Source organism: Chiloscyllium punctatum, chromosome 20, assembly GCF_047496795.1.
Source record: "Chiloscyllium punctatum isolate Juve2018m chromosome 20, sChiPun1.3, whole genome shotgun sequence".
Taxonomy (NCBI): Eukaryota; Metazoa; Chordata; class Chondrichthyes; order Orectolobiformes; family Hemiscylliidae; genus Chiloscyllium; species Chiloscyllium punctatum.
The window spans coordinates 10,072,577-10,092,453 of record NC_092758.1 but is presented as its reverse complement, the minus strand read 5'-3'; the positions used below and the strand labels follow the sequence as shown (position 1 = coordinate 10,092,453).

General features: G+C 45.2%; 1 protein-coding gene across 1 annotated transcript in view; it reads right to left on the bottom strand.

Moving 5' to 3' along the window:
- apbb3 (amyloid beta (A4) precursor protein-binding, family B, member 3) overlaps nucleotides 1-19,877 on the bottom strand; it is an 80,735-nt gene that overhangs the window by 48,389 nt on the left and 12,469 nt on the right. Inside the window, exons 2-3 of the mRNA XM_072590288.1 lie at nucleotides 4,634-4,833; nucleotides 3,953-4,044 (exon numbers count right to left, since the gene is read on the bottom strand). Coding sequence (XP_072446389.1) covers nucleotides 3,953-4,044; nucleotides 4,634-4,833 — 292 coding nt within the window. The remainder of the gene's footprint in view (nucleotides 1-3,952; nucleotides 4,045-4,633; nucleotides 4,834-19,877) is intronic.

Sequence of the window (19,877 nt, the reverse complement as noted above, 5' to 3'; positions counted from 1 at the left end):
GACTCAGAGTGATGCCAACAGTGTGGGTCCCATTCCCACACCGGCTGAGTTACCATGAAGTACTCTCCTTCTCAAACTCTCCCCTTGCCCAGGTGTGGTGACCCTCAGGTTAAACCGACAAATCATTCCTGTCTAGTGAGACAGCAGCTCCCTGATCTGGTGCAACTCTGCTGGTTTGACCTTAGAGGTGTGAGGTTTATCAAATATTTGAGCAAAGGGGAAGCTAGCAACACGAGCAGTTTCCACCACTAATGGGTGATGCTGTCAAACCATAAAGACTTGTGCCTATCACACAAATGAGTAAAACCCATTGCAGGTTCTGAAACCGTACTGTCAGTCTCCCAGTCCTGTCACATCGTGTACAAGATCCTAAACACAAACTGGGACAACAGACAATATCACTAGTGACTCTGGGAAATCTAATGGTACCTCCTGACAAAGTCACCATCACAAGATCTGGACTCATCAGAAAATTACCTTTACATTATCAACCCTCACTGGCTGCCTTGTTATTGTCAGTGGTTAAATCCTGATGGTGATGGGCTTGTTAGTGGGTGAACATTTTGGTGATGGCGACCACAATTCTGTGACTTTCACCTTGGTTATGGAGAGAGATAGGTGCGCACAACAAGGAAGTTTTTACAATTGGGGGAAGGGAAATTACGATGCTGTAAGACAGGATTTGAGGAGCATACGTTGGGAGCATAGGCTGTCAGGGAAGGATGTGGTGGAAATGTGGGACTTTTTCAAGGAGCAGATACGACGTGTCCTTGATATGTATGTACCGATCAGGCAGGAAAGAAATGGTCGTGTGAGGGAGCCTTGGTTGACGAGGGAGGTTGAATGTCTAGTAAAGAGGAAGAAGGAGGCTTACATAAGGTTGAGGAAACAAGGTTCAGACAGAGCAGTGGAGGGATACAGGATAGCCAGAAGGGACCTGAAGAAAGGGATTAGGAGAGCTAAGAGAGGGCATGAAAAATCCTTGGCGGATAGGATCAAGGATAACCCCAAGGCATTCTATGCGTATGTGAGAAACCTGAGAATGACGAGAACGAGGGTAGGTCCGATCAAGGACAGTGGTGGGAGACTGTGTATTGAGTCGGAAGAGATAGGAGAGGTCTTGAACAAGTACTTCTCTTCAGTATTTACGAACGAGAGGGACCGTATTGTTGAAGAGGAGAGTGTGAAACGGACTGATAAGCTAGAAGAGATACCTGTTAGGAAGGAAGATGTGTTGGACATTTTGAACAACTTGAGGATAGACAAGTCCCCCAGGCCTGACGGGATATATCCTAGGATTATGTGGGAAGCAAGAGAGGAAATTGCAGTACCGTTGGCAATGATCTTCTCGTCTTCACTGGCAACTGGGGTGGTACCAGGGGACTGGAGAGTAGCGAATGTTGTGCCCCTGTTCAAAAAAGGGAATAGGGATAACCCCGGGAATTACAGGCCAGTTAGTCTTACTTCTGTGGTAGGCAAAGTAATGGAAAGGGTACTGAGGGATAGGATTTACGAGTATCTGGAAAGACACTGCTTGATTAGGGACAGCCAGCACGGATTTGTGAAGGGTAGGTCTTGCCTTACAAGTCTTATTGAATTCTTCGAGGAGGTGACCAAGCATGTGGATGAGGGTAGAGCAGTGGATGTAGTGTACATGGATTTTAGTAAGGCATTTGATAAGGTTCCCCATGGTAGGCTTATGCGGAAAGTCAGGAGGCATGGGATAGAGGGAAATTTGGCCAATTGGATAGAAAACTGGCTAACCGGTCGAAGTCAGAGAGTGGTGGTAGATGGTAAATATTCAGCATGGAGTCCAGTTACAAGTGGAGTTCCGCAGGGATCAGTTCTGGGTCCTCTGCTGTTTGTAATTTTTATTAATGACTTAGAGGAGGGAGTCGAAGGGTGGGTCAGTAAATTTGCAGATGATACAAAGATAGGTGGAGTTGTGGACAGTGAGGAGGGCTGTTGTCGGCTGCAGAGGGACTTAGATATGATGCAGAGCTGGGCTGAGGAGTGGCAGATGGAGTTCAACCCTGCCAAGTGTGAGGTTGTCCATTTTGGAAGAACAAATAAGAATGCGGAATACAGGGTTAATGGTAGGGTTCTTGGTCAGGTGGAGGAACAGAGGGATCTTGGGGTCTATGTACATAGATCTTTGAAGGTTGCCACTCAGGTGGATAGAGTTTGTAAGAAGGCCTATGGAGTATTATCGTTCATTAGCAGAGGGATTGAATTCAAGAGTCGTGAGGTGATGTTGCAGCTGTACAGGACTTTGGTTAGGCCACATTTGGAGTACTGTGTGCAGTTCTGGTCGCCTCACTTTAGGAAAGATGTGGAAGCTTTGGAGAGGGTGCAGAGAAGATTTACCAGGATGTTGCCTGGAATGGAGAGTAGGTCGTAGGAGGATAGGTTGAGAGTTCTCGGCCTTTTCTCGTTGGAACGGCGAAGGATGAGGGGTGACTTGATAGAGGTTTATAAGATGATCAGAGGAATAGATAGAGTAGACAGTCAGAAACTTTTTCCCCGGGTACAACAGAGTGTTACAAGGGGACATAAATTTAAGGTGAAGGGTGGAAGGTATAGGGGAGATGTCAGGGGTGGGTTCTTTACCCAGAGAGTGGTGGGGGCATGGAATGCGCTGCCCGAGGGAGTGGTAGAGTCAGATTCATTGGCGACCTTTAAGCGGCATTTGGATAGGTACATGGATGGGTGCTTAATCTAGGATAGAAGTGCGGCACAACATCGTGGGCCGAAGGGCCTGTTCTGTGCTGTATTGTTCTATGTTCTATGTTCTATGTTATGTAAGGTATGATCTGTCTGGTTAGCACATATTGTATTATTGTACATGTATTATTGTACATGTGACAATAATAAATCAATCAAATCAGATCAACTGTCTTTTGGAAAGAGGTAGACTTTGTAAGTATATCCTCCCAATGAGGACTCCATGTTCAGTGAGTATAAACTGCTCTGACTCTGCCTGGCAGCTGGTCCACTGTGGTTTGTGGTAGGACAACTGGTTTGCTGAAAAGTCTGCTTCATAACTTATAATGTGTTTTACTGTCTTAAATAAAGACAGAGTTAATCAATCCCAGATGAGTCATTTTTAGACCGTTATCTTTAACATAGCCATATGTAAGATTATGATGGTCTCAGATAGAGAGGATGAGAGAGATGTATTTCCGTCAGCAGAGAGGTTCGATAACCAGCAAGCAGACAGTAAGGAGCCAAAATCCTCCATTAGAGAGATAAGATTGATTACAGCGACTTTGAGGGTAACCACTCCACATGCATTGGGTAAGGTGAGGAGACAGGACCCTTATGAAAATATGGTGATCGAACATACACTGATGGCTTAATTCTGCCTCACATTCGTGTGCTAACCAAAAACCACTTAGATTCAAACTAATTGATGGAAAGATTGCAGGTTACTGAAGAGAAAGTGTTTCAGCCAGGGAGAATGTGCTGTTTGAAGGAGTGGCAGAGGGAGAAACCTTCATTATATTTAAAAACTACTTAGACCATGTACCCCTGAGGTGCCATAACCTAAAGGAGCCAGAGCAGGGAAAGTTGGATTAGTCTGGATGGCTCTTCTTATTTGGTGTGGAAATGATGGAACAAATGGCCTGTCCCTGTACTACAGGTTGTCAATGATTCTATGTCTTGAGGTAAGTTCTACCATTGAACTGCCACCATTCAGCAGCTCTACCTCAATTGACTGCTAGGCACTGGATCCTTCAGCCTGTGTCATGCTGTTAAACTGTCTGATAAACTGACACGTTCGCAGAGGACATACCATCCAATTTTCTCAGTTCATTTATTTTCTTTCGAGGTAGAGCCATTGAAGAATCCTGACACTGGCCCGTCACTGAGTGGAGCTGTCTCTGGAGTCTGCATTCAGAATTAATACCCCAGTTCCCAACTTGCAGAGACTGGAACTGCACTGTCTCACCTCAGGTTTATCGATGAAGAAGCTGGCATTGAGCTCTCGAACTTCCCTCCCCGAGGCAGATGGTGTAATGCAGCAGCTCCTGGATTAACAGCCTGCGACAGTCAGAAACAGGGGGAAAATTACACTCAGATATCTGCATAGAGCAGAGCACATAGTTCCCCAGAAATTGCCAGACAGCTACCTCACACCTTCCACACCGACACAGAGAAACATTCATTAATTAGACTGATAGCTTGCACAGAAAATTTGCATCCACTTGGTAACTACTAACACACATGCACAGTCACACTGACACATGTACACTCACAATGGCACTGACACAGGTGTACATACATACACTCACTCACTCACTCACATGGGTTCATACACTCATAAACTAGCATAGACACACACTCAAACACTGACTCTCACACACATACTGGCATAAGTACAGGCTCTCTGACACACAGTCACACTGAGAGGCTCATGCACTCACACACACAAACACACTCTCACATACACTCACAGTGATGCACACACACACTCACTTTGACATACACACAAACTCATTTACTCACTCACTCACTCACACACTCACTCATAGTGACACGTACACCAGCACTCAACCCAATGAATGAAATCTACAACTTGCTCTAAAATAGTCCAATTGCTCCTTTGAGCTTTCCCGTCTTTATCTCTCACCTCGTGCTCCAGGGTTGGTGACAGGGCAGTCAACAACTTCCCAGAGTCCAGGCTGACATCGGATGTGCATGCTGGGTGCTGCCATTGAGTAGTGCCAGTTGGTACATGCCAATAGTATGTCCCACTTGTGTCCCGGATCGTTCTCCAGCCTGGGGGGAGGTCTGGGTCTAGCTCCAGGGCTTGGTCATTCCACAGATTGTCTGCAAATGCACCGTGAAATCAAAAACACACCAAGTGACAATCTAGAACACAACGCTTAGAGGGACAGTGGCGAGGATAATGGGGAGGCTCATTATTATCCAGGATAAAAGAACCCATTTGAGCAGTATTCTATCCACTACCTTCAACATTCACTCCCTTCATCACTGGTGCAGTGTTGGGGAAGTGGGGAGAATTCCTTTTTTAACACAAGTTGTTATCCTCTACAAGGCATTGGAGTGGCTCGGGTACAATTTCAATAACATCTTTGAAAAGGAAATGAGTAAATATTTGCAAAAGAGTTATTATTTTCAGGGAAAGACGATTGTTATATATGTACCTTGCCTGGAAGAGAGCTGACATGTAAGGACTCTCTGTAGGCAATGTTGTGACTCTGCTTAAAAATGTGTTGCTGGAAAAGCGCAGCAGGTCAGGCAGCATCAAAGGAGAAGGAGAATCGACGTTTCGGGGGCATAAGCCCTTCTTCAGGAATCTGTGACTCTGCCTTCTGGTTAGTTTACAAACTGCGCACACAGTTACTCTAATGTAATGCTTCAGAACCTGCAATGGGTTTTACTGCTTGAAACAATTTAACCCACAGAAACCCCCAACGAGCAGCGCCTTATTAGAACCACAACCATAGGGGAGGGAAGCAAGTGGGATTAATTGAATTGCTTTTATCAACTGGACCCAGCTTGTGAATAACGGGCCAAATGGCCTCCTACAGCAATATTATTCTACGTCACCTTTAGGGTATATCAGATATTTTCTGACCAAACTGGTTCAGATGGTTCAGAGGGTACAATCAGAAGTGACAATATTTCAGTTGAATAAAGGGAACTATTGAGCTATGAGGGAGGAGCTGGCCAAAGTTCAATGGTGCAATACCTTAGCAGGGATGATAGTGGAGGAACAATGGCAGATATTTCTGGGTATAATGCAGAAGATGCAGGATCAGTTCATTCCAAAAAGGAAGAAAGATCCGAGGAGGAGGCATGGGTGGCCGTGGCTGATGAGGGAAGTTAAGAAACATACAAAGTTAAAAGAGAAGAAGTATAATATAGCAAAGTGGGAAAATGGAAGACTGGGAAGCTTTTAAAGAACAACAGAGGATTACTAGGAAGGAAATACACAGAGAAAAAATGAGGTACGAAGGTAAACTGGCCAATAATATAAAGGAGGATAGTAAAAGCTTTTTTATGTATGTGAAAGGCAAAAAAATGGTTAAGACTAAAATTGGGCCCTTGAAAACAGAAACAGGGGAATATATTACGGGGAACAGAGAAATGGCAGAAGAATTGAATTGGTACTTCAGATCTGTGTTCACTGGGGAAGACACAAGCAATCTCCCTGAGGTAATAGTGGCTGAAGGATCTGAACTGAAGGGAACTTATATTTGCCAGGAATTGGTGTTGGAGAGACTGTTAGGTCTGAAGGTTGATAAGTCCCCGGGGCCTGATGGTCTACATCCCAGGGTACTGAAGGAGGTGGCTCGAGAAATCGTGGACACGTTGGTGATTATTTTCCAGAGTTTGATAGATTCGGGATCAGTTCCTGCGGATTGGAGGGTGGCTAATGTTGTACCACTTTTTAAGAAAGGTGGGAGAGAGAAAACAGGAAATTATAGACCAGTTAGTCTGACCTCAGCGGTGGGAAAGATGCTGGAGTTTATTATAAAGGATGAAATTACGACACATCTGGATAGTAGTAACAGGATAGGTCAGAGTCAGCATGGATTTATGAAGGGGAAATAATGCTTGACTAATCTTCTGGAATTTTTTGAGGATGTAACTCTGAAGATGGACGAAGGAGATCCAGTAGATGTAGTGTACCTGGACTTTGAAAAAACTTTTGATAAAGTCCCACATAGGAGGTTAGTGAGCAAAATTAGGGCGCACGGTATTGGGGACAAAGTACTAACTTGGATTGAAAGTTGGTTGGCTGATAGGAAACAAAGAGTAGTGATAAACGGCTCCATTTTGGAATGGCAGGCAGTGACCAGTGGGGTACCACAGGGATCAGTGCTGGGACTGCAGCTTTTTACAATATATGTTAATGATATAGAAGGTGGTATTAGTAATAACATTAGCAAATTTGCTGATGATACTAAGCTGGGTGGCAGGGTGAAATGTGAGGAGGTTGTTAGGAGATTACAGGGTGACCTGGACAGGTTAGGTGAGTGGTCAGATGCATGGCAGATGCACTTTAATGTGGATAAATGAATGGTTAGCCACCTTGGTAGCAAGAACAGGAAGGCAGATTACTACCTAAATGGAATCGATTTAGATAAAGAGGCAGTACAAACAGATCTGGGTGTTCTTGTACATCAGTCAATGTGAAGGTAAGCATGCAGGTACAGCAGGTAGTGAAGAAGGCTAATAGCATGCTGGAAAAGCGCATCCAATGAGCAGGAGAATCGAAATTTCGGGCATGAGCCCTTCTTCAGCCCTTCCTAAAGAAAGGCTCATGCCCGAAACGTCGATTCTCCTGCTCCTTGGATGCTGCCTGACCTGCTGCGCTTTTCCAGCAACACATTTTCAGCTCTGATCTCCAGCATCTGTAGTCCTCACTTTCTCCTAATAGCATGCTGGCCTTCATAACAAGAGGGATTGAGTATAGAAGCAAAGAGGTTCTTCTGCAGCTGTACAGGGCCCTGGTGAGACCACACCTGGAGTACTGTGTGCAGTTCTGGTCTCCAAATTTGAGGAAAGACATTCTGGCTATTGAGGGAGTGCAGCGTAGGTTCATGAGGTCAATTCCTGGAGTGGCAGGACGACCTTACACTGAAAGACTGGACCGAATGGGCATGTATACCCTTGAGTTTAGAAGACTGAGAGGGGATCTGATTGAGACATATAAAATTATTAAAGGATTGGACACTCCGGAGGCAGGAAATATGTTTCCGCTGATGGGTGAGTGCCGAACCAGAGGACACAACTTAAAAATACGGGGTAGACTATTTAGGAAAGAGATGAGGGAAAACTTCTTCACCCAGAGAGTGGTGGCTGTGTGGAATGCTCTGCTCCAGAGGGCAGTGGAGGCCCAGTCTCTGGATTCATTTAAGAAAGAGTTGGTTAGAGCTCTCAATGATAGTGGAATCAAGGGTTATGGAGATAAGGCAGGAACAGGATACTGATTAAGGATGATCAGCCATGATCATATTAAATGGTGGTGCAGGCTCAAAGGGCAGAATGGCCTACTCCTGCACCTAATGTCTATTGTCTATTATAACCTCTGGAGCTGGTCGGACTTGAACCGGCATCCCCTGGCTCAGAGGTAGCAACACTACCACCATGCAACAAGAGCCCAAAGGTCAAATGTTGATAAAATGGTGACCAACTACCTTTGGCTGATGGTGATCCAAGCACAACCTCTGCCTTTCAGTCTCAGATCAACAGTTTCCATGGCAACCCATATCCCTCCATCAAATCCAGAGAGTAGCTCAGCAACATGACACAGCAAGTAACTAGAGAAACCTGAGAGTCCATATGACCCTCTATAACAACAGCAAAAGTGCTGAACATCTGTTACATTGATAACACTAAATTGGCACAGAATTATACTAATTTGCCAAGAGATATTTTGAACAGCCAGTACTTTGCTTTATCTAGTGATTTGCAAGCCTTAAAAAAATAGCATCCATGTTCGGTTGCACAGCACAGCAGCAATAAACAGTCTAAGGGGACAACATCAGATAATGTGCCAAACCCTATCGTGGACTCCATCATCCAGAAAGACAAGGACAGAGATACATGAGAATACCATTCCCAGCAAGTACCCCTCCAAGCCGCGTGCCATCCTGAGTTGGAAAATATATATGACTGTTCCTTCACTGGGTCAAAATCCTGGAATTCCCTGCCTAATGGCATTGTGGGTCAACAAACAGCACATGGACTGCAATGATTCAACAAGGCAGCTCACCCCCACCTTCTCAAGCGGCAACAAGTGTGGAAAAGGCCAGCTGGTCAGGCAGTATCCGAGGAGCAGGAGGATCGCTCTTCATCAGGAAGAAGGTGAAGAGGATATGCTCGAAACATCGACTCTCCTGGTCCTCGGATGCTGCTTGACTGGCTGTGCTTTTCCAGCAACACAGTTTTTGACTCTGACCTCCAGCATCTGCAGTCTTCACTTTCTCCCTCTTTTTTTCACCTTCTTAAGGGGCACCTAGGGACAGACAGTAAATGCTAGCAACATCCACCATCCTGTGAACCAAGAAAAATAAATATCCCCTCCTGCAGCCCATGTACCCTCTAAACTAACAAAACCTAGACTCACCCTAAATTGACATCCTTCCCATGATTAACCAAACAGGGCCTGACTGGGGCAGCATGGTGGCTCAGTGGTTAGCACTGCTGCCTCACAGCACCAGGGACCCGGGTTCAATTCCTGCCTCAGGCATGTGTTTGTGTGGAGTTTGTACATTCTCCCTGTATCTGCGTGGGTTTCCTCTGGGTGCTCCGGTTTCCTCCCACAGTCCTAAGATGCGCAGTTTAGGTGAATTGGCCATGCTCAATTGCTTGTAGTGTTAGGTGCATTAGTGAGGGGTGAATGTAGGGGAATGGGTCTGGGTGGGTTGGTCTTCGGAGGGTCGGTATGGACTTGTTGGGCCAAAGGGCCTGTTTCCACACTGTAGGGAATCTAATCTAATTCCTTGTGCAACGACAATACAACTTCTTTAGATATGTTCCTTTTAATTAGTTGGGTGTCTGACAGACATAACACAATGATTACTGTCCAAACCAGATTACTGGGAGATTCTACAGCTATCCTGTAGGCCTTGGATGGACATGATTGGTGAGGCATTTTTAGAATACTGTATTCAGTTCTGGTCTTCCTTGAAGGATGTTGTGAAACTTGAAAGGGTTCAGGAAAGATTTACAAGGATTGTACCAGGGTTGGAGGATTTGAGCTATAGGGAGAGGTTGGGGCTGTTTTCCCTGGAGTGTCAGAGGCTGAGGGGTGACCTTATAGAGGTTTATAAAATCATGAGGGGCGTGTATAGGGTAAATAGATAAAGTCTTTTCCCTGAGGTGGGGGAGTCCAGAACTGGAGGGAATAGGTTTAGGGTGAGAGGGGAAAGATTTAAAAGGGGCCTAAGGGACAACATTTTCACGCAGAGGGTAGTACGTGTATGGAATGAGCTGCCAGAGGAAGTGGTGGAGGTTGGTACAATTACAACATTTAAAAAGCATCTGGATGGGTATATGAATAGGAAGGGTTTAGAGGGATATGGACCATGTGCTGGCAAATGGGACCAGATTAGATTGGGATATCTGATCAGCATGGATGAGTTAAGTGGGGGAAAGTACACAGGTACATGCCTGATGAAGGAGCAGTGCTCTGAAAGCTTGCGATTTCAAATAAACCTATTGGACTATAACCTGGTGCCGTGTGACTTCAGACCTCCCAGTCAACTAATAAATTACTTTCCCTGTACTAAAAGTAAAGAATTCCCATTCTTATTTCAGACATCTCAATTAAACTAACGGACTTTGCTCAAGGAAACTCCACTAGGCCGGAGTGGTGCTGCAGATGCTGGAAATCAGAGTCTAGATCAGAGTGGTGCTGGAAAAGCACAGCAGGTCAGGCAGCATCCGAGGAGCGGGAGAATCACACCTGCTGTGCTTTTCCAGCACCACTCTAATCTAGACTCAAGGAAACTCCAGTTAATCGCACTTTATCTGGCTTCAAAATGTAACCCTTTGCTAATCTGGCAAATGAAGTGAACTGCACATGTTCCCGAACTGATATATTCCTCCTGATATACTTTATCCTGAACTGAACACAATTACACCATAAAAGCTTTGAATCATTATAACCGAGGCATCAATTCTGTCCCCTTGTTTATTCCAGCCCCTTCACTGAGAGCAGAAGTAGACCTTTCAGCCCATCAGGTATGCTCCAAAATTCAATGAAATCACTGATTTGATTTATTTTGTCACATGTATTGAATTACAGTGAAAAATATTGTTTTGTGTGCTATCCAGGCAAATCATACCTTACATCAGGGTAATCAAACAGAATGCAGACTATAGTGTTACAGCTACAGAGAAGGTGTGGAGAAAGATCAACTCTAATATATGAGAGGTCCATTCACAAGGCTGATAACAGTGGGGAAGAAGCTGTTCTTGAATCTGTTGGTACACGTTTTCAAACTTTCGTATCTCCTGCCCAAGGGAAGGGAGTATAACCGGGGTGAGAGGGGTCTTTGATTAGGTTGGGAGCTTTCCCGAAACAGTGGAAAGTACGTTCAGACTCAGTGGAAGGAAGGTTGGTTTGTGTGATGGACTGGGCTGTGTTCACTACTCTCTGTAATTTCTGGTGGTCTTGTGCAGAACAGTCGTCATACCAAGCTGTGATACACCCAGATAAGATGCTTTCTTTGGTGCATCTATAAAAATTGGTAAGGGACATTGCAGTCATACTGAATTTGGTTAGCCTCCTGAAGAAGCAGGTAGGTTGTTGTGCTTTCTTGTCTGCAGTATTGATGTGGATGGACCAGGACAGATTGTTCGTGATATTTACTCCTAGGATCTTGAAGATCTCAACCATCTCCACCTCAGCACCATTGATAAAGACAGGGGCGTGCACTCCACTCCACTTCCTGAAGCCAATGACCAAATCCTTCATTTTGCTGACAGTGAGGGAGGGATTGTTGTCTTTATACCACATCACAAACCTTCCATTCACTGGCAGAGATGGGATGGTATGGTGAGGCCCAGGGTTTCCAGGAAATGTTCCTTTACTGGGGCCAGGAAGAGTGAGAACATCTCTCCTGTGTTCCACAAACAAATCTAAATCCCTGATCTCCCAGACAGTTAAAACCTCAGTCGGATCCCTGGTCCGAAGCTGTGTGGCTGTTACAAGTGTCCTCTGCACCATCCAAGGCAGCATTATACAAACACGATGCTCAGCTATCACAAGGAGGCTGTGCTGCTCTTCATAGAGTTCCCATTAAAAGCTTTAATTGCCACTTCACCGCTGGGTTAAGCACACACATTTCAAGAAAAGCCACACGACATTAAATTTCTACTTGAGTTAATAACCATGGAATTGGCTTGTGTGAAGCGTGGGCTTGGAGAGAAGGGTTGTGTATGCAAAACAATAATAACTCAACCTGGATCTGTTAGCCTGCACTTGTGGTGAAACACTCTCGCTTATTTGAGTTCTGAGGAAGGGTCACTTGGACCCAACACGTTCACTCTGATTTCTCTCCACAGATGCTGCCAGACCTGCTGAGCTTTTCCAGCAACTTCTATTTTTGACTCTTGCATATTGATTGATTGATTTATTGTCACGTTTACCAAAGGACAGGGAAAAGCTTTGTTTACAAGCAGTACAGGCAGATCATAGGAAGCAAGGATGTACAGATCAAAGAGACTTAGACAGAGGCCTACAGGGTGTGCAGTAGAGAAGATCAATGTTAGCAAGGTCAGCATTATTTGAGGCTAGAAAGTCCATTCATCAGTCTAATAACAGCTGGGAAGAAGCTGTTCCTGAACCTGCTGGTGCGTGTGTTCAGACTTGGTGGTGGTGCAGAGCTTTGACACCGTCCAAATGAGAAACAAAGTCAAAGCCATTTCACCTTGTACTCGTCAGGACTGGCACACAAGAATCTAAATTTCTAATGTGCTTTTGTTTTTGCCGCTGTTTACCTATTATTTACTTATCTATGCGACTGAATTCTGTATTCTGCCTGTATTGCTTGCAAGACAAAGCTTTTCACTGTGCCTCATTACACGTTATGCCCGAAACATCGATTCTCCTGCTCCTTGGTTGCTGCCTGACCTGCTGTGCTTTTCCAGCAACCCATTTTTCACCTCACTACACGTGACAATAAATTCAATTCAATTCAATTCAGAAGAGAGTGCTGATTGGCTGGAATAGTTGGCATAGAATGCAACAGAAGCTGTTCAAGGTCAATCTCAGGTTCGTATTGGCCAGGCCATTGCAGCAGCGATAGGCATTCTCTGTAATCCTTTCTTTGATAAAGAACACTTGGGTCTTACATCTGGGTCACAACATTCCCGGAAACTCCAGGGAGCTGAGCACCAAATCCCGGCTGTTGCTGTACTGAGGGGTGTGCCACGCTGTCATTTTCAAATGACATGCGAAACTGAGGCTGTCCCTGCTCTCCCGAACAAACCTAAAAGATTATTGGCCCAATCATTTGAAAAGAGGCACGGAGGTGTTGGGCTGAGTGGCCTCCTGTGCTGTCCCATTTATGGGAGATTAGAGGGTATAGTCCCAGAATAAAGGGACACCAATTTAAGATGGAGATGAGGAGAAATTTCTTCTCTCAAAAGGTTGAGAGTCTTTCAAACCCTTTGCCACAGAGAGCTGTGGGAGCAGAGTCCCAGTGTACGATTAAACTGAGGTGGAGAGATTGTTGATCAGTTGGGAAATCATGGGTACAGAGCAAAGGCAGGAAAGTGAACGTGAGCAGTGGTGGATCAGCCATGATCCTACTGAACAGCAGAGCAGGCTCGAGGGGCTGAATGGCCTTCTCCTGCTCCTAGTTCTTATGGTCTTATTCTAGGATTCCAAAAGCAGGAAGTTCTCCCTAATATTCTTAACAATATCTACCCCTCAATAAGAAATCACTTCAAAACAATGACTGTGTGGGAGTGTGCTGTGCGTGGATTAGCCTGCAGGGAACCCAGTCACTTTAAACAGGATTTAATTGGCTGTAAAGCTGTCAGGGACACTTTGGGCTCATGAGAGGTGCTATGGAAATGCAATGGTAATGAGAAAGAGGAAAAAAACGATGCTGGAAATGAGACTAGAAAAGGAGAGCATTTCTGCTCTTTCAGCATTTTCTGTTTTTAATTAAGGTCCTCACTGTTAGAACAGGGGACCCTCATTCTCCTATTGTCCTATTGCAAAGTTAGAATGTTTGAGTAAATTTAGTAGAGACAGCTGTGACCCTCTCTTTACTTGTCTAAATATAAAGAAACGCCTAACAACAAGGACAAACAGTGGGTTAATGATAAAGGTCACATGGGTTACAAGATGGCTGCTGCCTTGCCCCATGTTGTTTTGGAAACGGAGAAGGGTCTGTGCTACAAACTGACAATTGACCTCAAGGGGGTGCAGACGGGAGCAACAGCTATTTTGACGTAATTATCCCGTGTTCATTAACTAGAAGCAATCACATGGGTGACTAACCCAATGTGACCTACCAGAGCATCAAAACCAGGGATAATTACAAATGCTCAGGGTCAGAGGTCAGTCCTTGTCACATGGTCAACCTCTTCAAATGAGAAAGGGACCGAGAGAGGGGGGAAGAGGAACCAGGAGAGAGGGGTGCAGGAACCAGTGTGGGGGGGAGGGGGGAATATGGACCGAGAAAAGGGGGCAGTGAGACCAGGAGAGGGGGTGAACAGGGACCGGGAGAGGGGCCAGGATAGATCGGGAGGGGGGGGGATATGGAATATGGACTGGGAGAGGTGGGGAATATGGACTGGGAGAGGGGGGATCAGGGACTGGGAGAGGAGGGAATATGGACCGGGAGTGGAGGGAATAGGGACCAGAAGAGAGCGGGAACAGGGACTGGGAGAGGGGGAAACAAGGACTGGGAGCTTTCAGTTGAAGATAAGGATGCTGCCTCCATCTTCAATCCATTCTGGGTCACATGCTTTTCTCTCTTTCTAACTAATGTGTCAGACCTGAATTGTTGCTTCTTACCAAACTCAACAAATAATCTGAAAATTCCTAGTGAACGGTCAACTTCCAAAATCAGACAACTCTGCTCATGATTCCCTGAAATCCAACAGGAAGGAGCTGGACATCAGAGCGTGACAGAGAGTGTTTAAGTGTGAAAGTGTGTGTGACAGAGAGTGTGAGTGTGAGTCTGACAGAGAGAGTGATGGGAGTGTGTGACAGAGAGCGTGAGTGTGAAAAAGTGTGTGACAGAGAGGGATAGGAGCTGGGTCAGACATTGCAATGGCAATGACACAGAGAGGGATGTGATCCGATCTCGGTTTATTCAGGCCTGACGGTGGGATTTCCACAGCACTGCCCTGTGTGGTCCTATCAGAAGGATGTGCTGAAATGTAACACTTTACAGATCAGTCCCAATGACAAACCTGCTCTCTCTATTCTGCCTCTCTGACCAAACAGCAGTCAGCCACTTCACCAAACTGCCTGGCTCTCTCACTATCTCTCTCTCTCTCTCTCACACACACACTCTCTCAGCAAAAACGTCAAAGCTAAATTTAGACACTGCTCCAAGCATTCTACACTGTGCTGTTCTGTCTGGAGCCAAAAGCCAATCAAATGAAATCTGAGAGTTGCAGCTGTGAAAAGGGAATTCAGGAAGCAAATGCATCGTTCCAGACTCATCACACACACACACACACACACTCTGTCTCTCTCTGCAGGCTGTTATCCATATTATAATGTATTGTGAAAACAAGGTGACAACATAGGTACCTAGACACAGCTAATGAAACAGATTAGGAAGCAGATATCAAATGCGACCTAGCATGGGTTTTCATCAGGCTTTGGGTGAGTGAAAGAAGAGAACAGTAGGGACCATTTTAGAAAATATTTTGGTCTTGAATCCAACAGTCAGCAGGCTGTGCCTCAATGGGGAGGGAGTACTAACAAAGTCAGGAGGCCACATGTTCAAACCCTTCGTTAGTCCAGGGACACAGGAATAATGATTCAGACTGTCAGTCCATCAGAACACAGCAGCACAACACCATCAGAAATAAACTTTTGCAATGAACTGCACCCCCCGTCCCCGCGCTTCCAGATGAATAGAAAACAAAAATCACATGACATGTAGCACATGGTGGCTCAGTGGTTAGCACTGCTACCTCACAGCGCCAGGGACCTGGGTTTGATTCCAGCGTCAGGTCACTGTCTGTGTGGAGTTTGTACATTCTCCCCGTGTCTATGTGAGTTTCCTCCAGGTGCTCCAGTTTCCTCCCACAATCCAAAGATGTGCAGGTTAAGTGGATTGACCATGGGATGTGAGGGTTAGCCATGGGAAATGTGGGGTTATGGGTTGGGTCTTGGAGGGAGTCAATATGGGCTGAATGGCCTGCTTCCACACTGCAGGGATTCTATGATTCTAAAGAGCAGGGGTGTTCTAGTCAATATCTATTCCTCAACATGAAGCAAGTGTCAGGTTATCCATTTTGGAGCAAGAAAGGATAAATCAGGATAATGTATAAAGTTAAATTCAGAGGATGTCCAAAGAAACTTGGGGGTCGGTGCATAAATCTTTCAAATGTCACGAACAGATGCAGAAAATAATCAAGAAAGCTAATAGAATGCTGGCATTAATATCTCCAGGACTGGAGTATACAGTTTCAGGAGTGAAACTGCAGTGATACAAAACCCTGGTTGACCCCATTTGGGATACTATGAGCAAATATGGGATCACACTTAGGGAGGATAGACTGGCCTCGGAGGGAGTACAAGATAAGTTTGCAAGAATGGTACCTGGATTTTAGGGGTTAAGTTGTAAGGAGACATTATAAAACTTAGGCCTGTTTTCTCTACAATTTTGCAGGTTACAGAGTGATCTGATTGAACACTTACAGATATTAACAGGAAAAAACAGGGAGGATAAAGTTCAGCGATTCCTGCTGTTTGGGGCTTCTCAAGCTACGGGGCACAGTCTGAGAATGAGGGCCAGACCGTACAGGAGAGACGTTAGGAAGCACTTCCACACACAGAGGGTGGGAGAGGTTTGGGACTCTCTTCCACAAACTGTAGTGGATGCTGGATCAGTTGTTAGGTTTAAATCTGAGACAGATACATTTTTGTGAAGTAAAGGTATTAAGGGAACTGGGCCAAAGGCAGGTATTTGGAGTTAGGCCTCAAATCAGCCACAATCTCATTGAATGGTGGGACAGGCTCGAGGGGCTGAATGGCCTACTCCTGTTCCTATGTAAATTATCTGAACATTGTCACACGGCTGTTTGAGGGAGCTTGCTGTGAGTGAATTGGTTGCTGTCCTTCCTGAGTTACAGCTGTCACGACATTTGAATAGCCTCAAAGTGCTTTGGGAAGCATCGAGGTCATGAAAGACGATTTACAAATTGTGTCGGTCATTTTGAAGAAGTTATTGAATTAGTCCCCCATTCCAGTTCCCTGGAGACAGCCATCTTTCCCATTTTAAGTATTTATCTAATTCCCTACATACAGTACAATTGACCCTGCTTCTCCTCCCCTTTCAGTCAGCTTCTTCCAGATCACAACAACACTGCAGCAGCAAAGTCTCGTCATTGGCAAAAGAACAGCGACAATCACCTTAGTGTTTTCTACATTCTGTGCCTAAATCTCCGTCCTCTTGTTACGATGCCCATTTGCCAGTAGAAGCTGCTTTTTCCTTATTCACTTGCTCAAAACCTTAAATGATTCAGAACATCTTTATTAAATCTCCTCTTAATGTATTCTGCTGTAAGAAAATCTTTTCCATTTCATAGTCTCGCCATGTAACTAAAGCATGGAGCTGTGCCAATTACTTTCAGCTGCGCCCACTCGAAAGCTTTGACATTCTTCCCAGAACATGCTGTCAGGAATGGCCACAACTCTCTTAATTTCATTCTTTTCCACGGGATTTGGGGATTATTTGCCCATTCCCAATCACCTTTGGCTTTAGTGGCTTATTTGGTCATTTCAGAGGGCAGATAAGAGTCAACCATGATGCTGTGCGGCTGGAGTCACATGTAGGCCAGACTGGGTAAGGATGGCAGATTTCCTTCCCTGAAGAACATGAGTGAACCAGATGGGTTTTTATGACAATTGATGATCATGGTCACCTGTTTTAGAATTATAATTAGATCCTGACAGTGTGGAAACAGGCCCTTCAGCCCAACAAGTGGGGCGGCACAGTCTCAGTGGTTAGCACTGCTGCCTCAGGGTATCAGGTTCAATTCCAGCCTCGGGCAACTGTCTGTGTGGAGTTTGCACATTCTCCCCGTGTCTGCGTGAGTTTCCTCCGGGTGCTCCGGTTTCTTCCCACAGTCCAAACATGTGCAGGTCAGGTGAATTGGCCATGCTAAGTTGCCCATAGTGTGAGGTGCATTAGTCGGAGTGAATGACCCTTCTGGGTAACCGGTCTGGGTGGGTTACCCTTCGGAGGGTCAGCATGGACTGGTTGGGCCGAAGGGCCTGTTTCCACATTGTAGGGAATCTAATCTAATCTAAGTCCACATCGACTCTCTGAAGAGTATCCCACCCAAACCCATTTCCCTACATTTACTTCTGACTAATTCACCTCACCTACAATTTAGCATGAGCAATCCACCCTAACCTGCACACTTTTAGACTGTGGGAGGATACCAGAGCATCTGGAGGGAACCCTACAGACACAGGGTGAATGGGCAAACTCCACACTGACAGTTGCCCAAGGGTGGAATTGAACCTTGGTATTGTAAGGCAACAGTGCTAACCACTGAGCCACCTTCTCTGAGACTAGCTTTCAATTGCAGATTTTATTCAGCTGAATTTAAATCCCACTGGCTGATTCGATGGGATTTAAACCCAGAGCCAAAAACCTCTTGTCCAGCGAGTACACCACCATCTCCCCCATAATGTAACCAACAGTCACAGAATCACAGAGTTGTTACAATTTGGAAGGAGGCCATTTGGCCCATTGTATCTGCACTGGTTCTATTACCTAACATATTTTATCAATTAATAAATATTTAATAGATCTCCCTTACTCATATGACACCTTTTGAGGTGCAGTAGGTAGCATCCTTGCCTCTGGGCCAGGAACTCTTGGGTCAGTTCTCACCTCAGGGCTGAATGGCCATGGAAAGTGCGTTCAGAACTTGACCGAAAAAGGTTTAGGACCAACTTGCAAATTGTTCCAACACATGCCAATGGCCAGGACCAAGAGCAGCAGTGATGCCCAGTCAGCCAGCTGATGGCTTCAGTTATTCAGGCTATTGGTGAGACTACATCTGTGGTACTGAATTGGTCACATTATTTAAGTAAGGATGTCAATGAGTTGGAAGAAGTTCAAAGGGTTACCAGCTTTACACTAGGTTTAGAGGGGTTTTCATATGAGGAAAGATTGCACACAGAATCATAGAGTCATACAGCACAGAAACAGACCATTCGGCCCAACTCAGCCAACTCAGCCAACCAAGTCCCATTTCCTGCATTTGGCCATATCACTCTAAACCTTCCCTGTTCATGTACCTGTCCAAATGTCTTTTAAATGTTGTAATTGTATCGCCCTCAGCAGCTCATTCCTTACACACACCACCCTCTGCATGAAAACATTGCCCCTTAGGTCCTTTTTAAAGCTTTCCTCTCCCACCTTAAACCTATGCCCTGTAGCTTTGGACTGCCCTACCCTGGGGAAAAAAACCTTGTCTATTCACCTTATCTATGGTCCTCAATAAGGTAAACCCCATGGTCCAGGCTATCCAGCCTCTCCTTATAACTCAAGCCTTCCAGCCTCAGTAAGATCCTTGGAAATCTTTTTTTGCACTCTTTCCAGTTTGATAACATCCTTCCTATAATAGGGCAATCAGAATTGTACACAGTATTCCAAATGTGGCCTTACCAATGTCTTATACGGCTGTAACATGACATTGCAACTCCTGTACTCAATGCTCTGACCAATGCAGGTAAGTGTACCAAACGCCTCCTAGCATTAAGACAGGCCAGACTTGCATCCACTGTTGTTTCAAAAAGGAAGAGGTAGCTTGATTGAAATGTCAAAAATCCTAAGGGGTCTTAACAGTGTGGATGTGGAGAGGATGTTTCCACTTACAGGAGAGTCTAGAACTAGGGGTCACCCATACAAAACAGACCAAACAAGGACAGCAGTTTCCTTTCCTAAAGGACATTAGGGAACCAGATGGGTCTTCCCTGACAATGATTTCATGGTCATTAATGATTCCAGATTTTTACTGAATTTAAATTCCACCATCTGCTGTGGTAGGATTTGAACCCAGGTCCCTGGAACATTACCTGGTCTCTGGATTAACAGTCCAGCATTAATATCACTAGGCCATTGTCACCCCACATAGCCAGCCCACCCTCAACAATGTTTTCTTATATTTCCAAG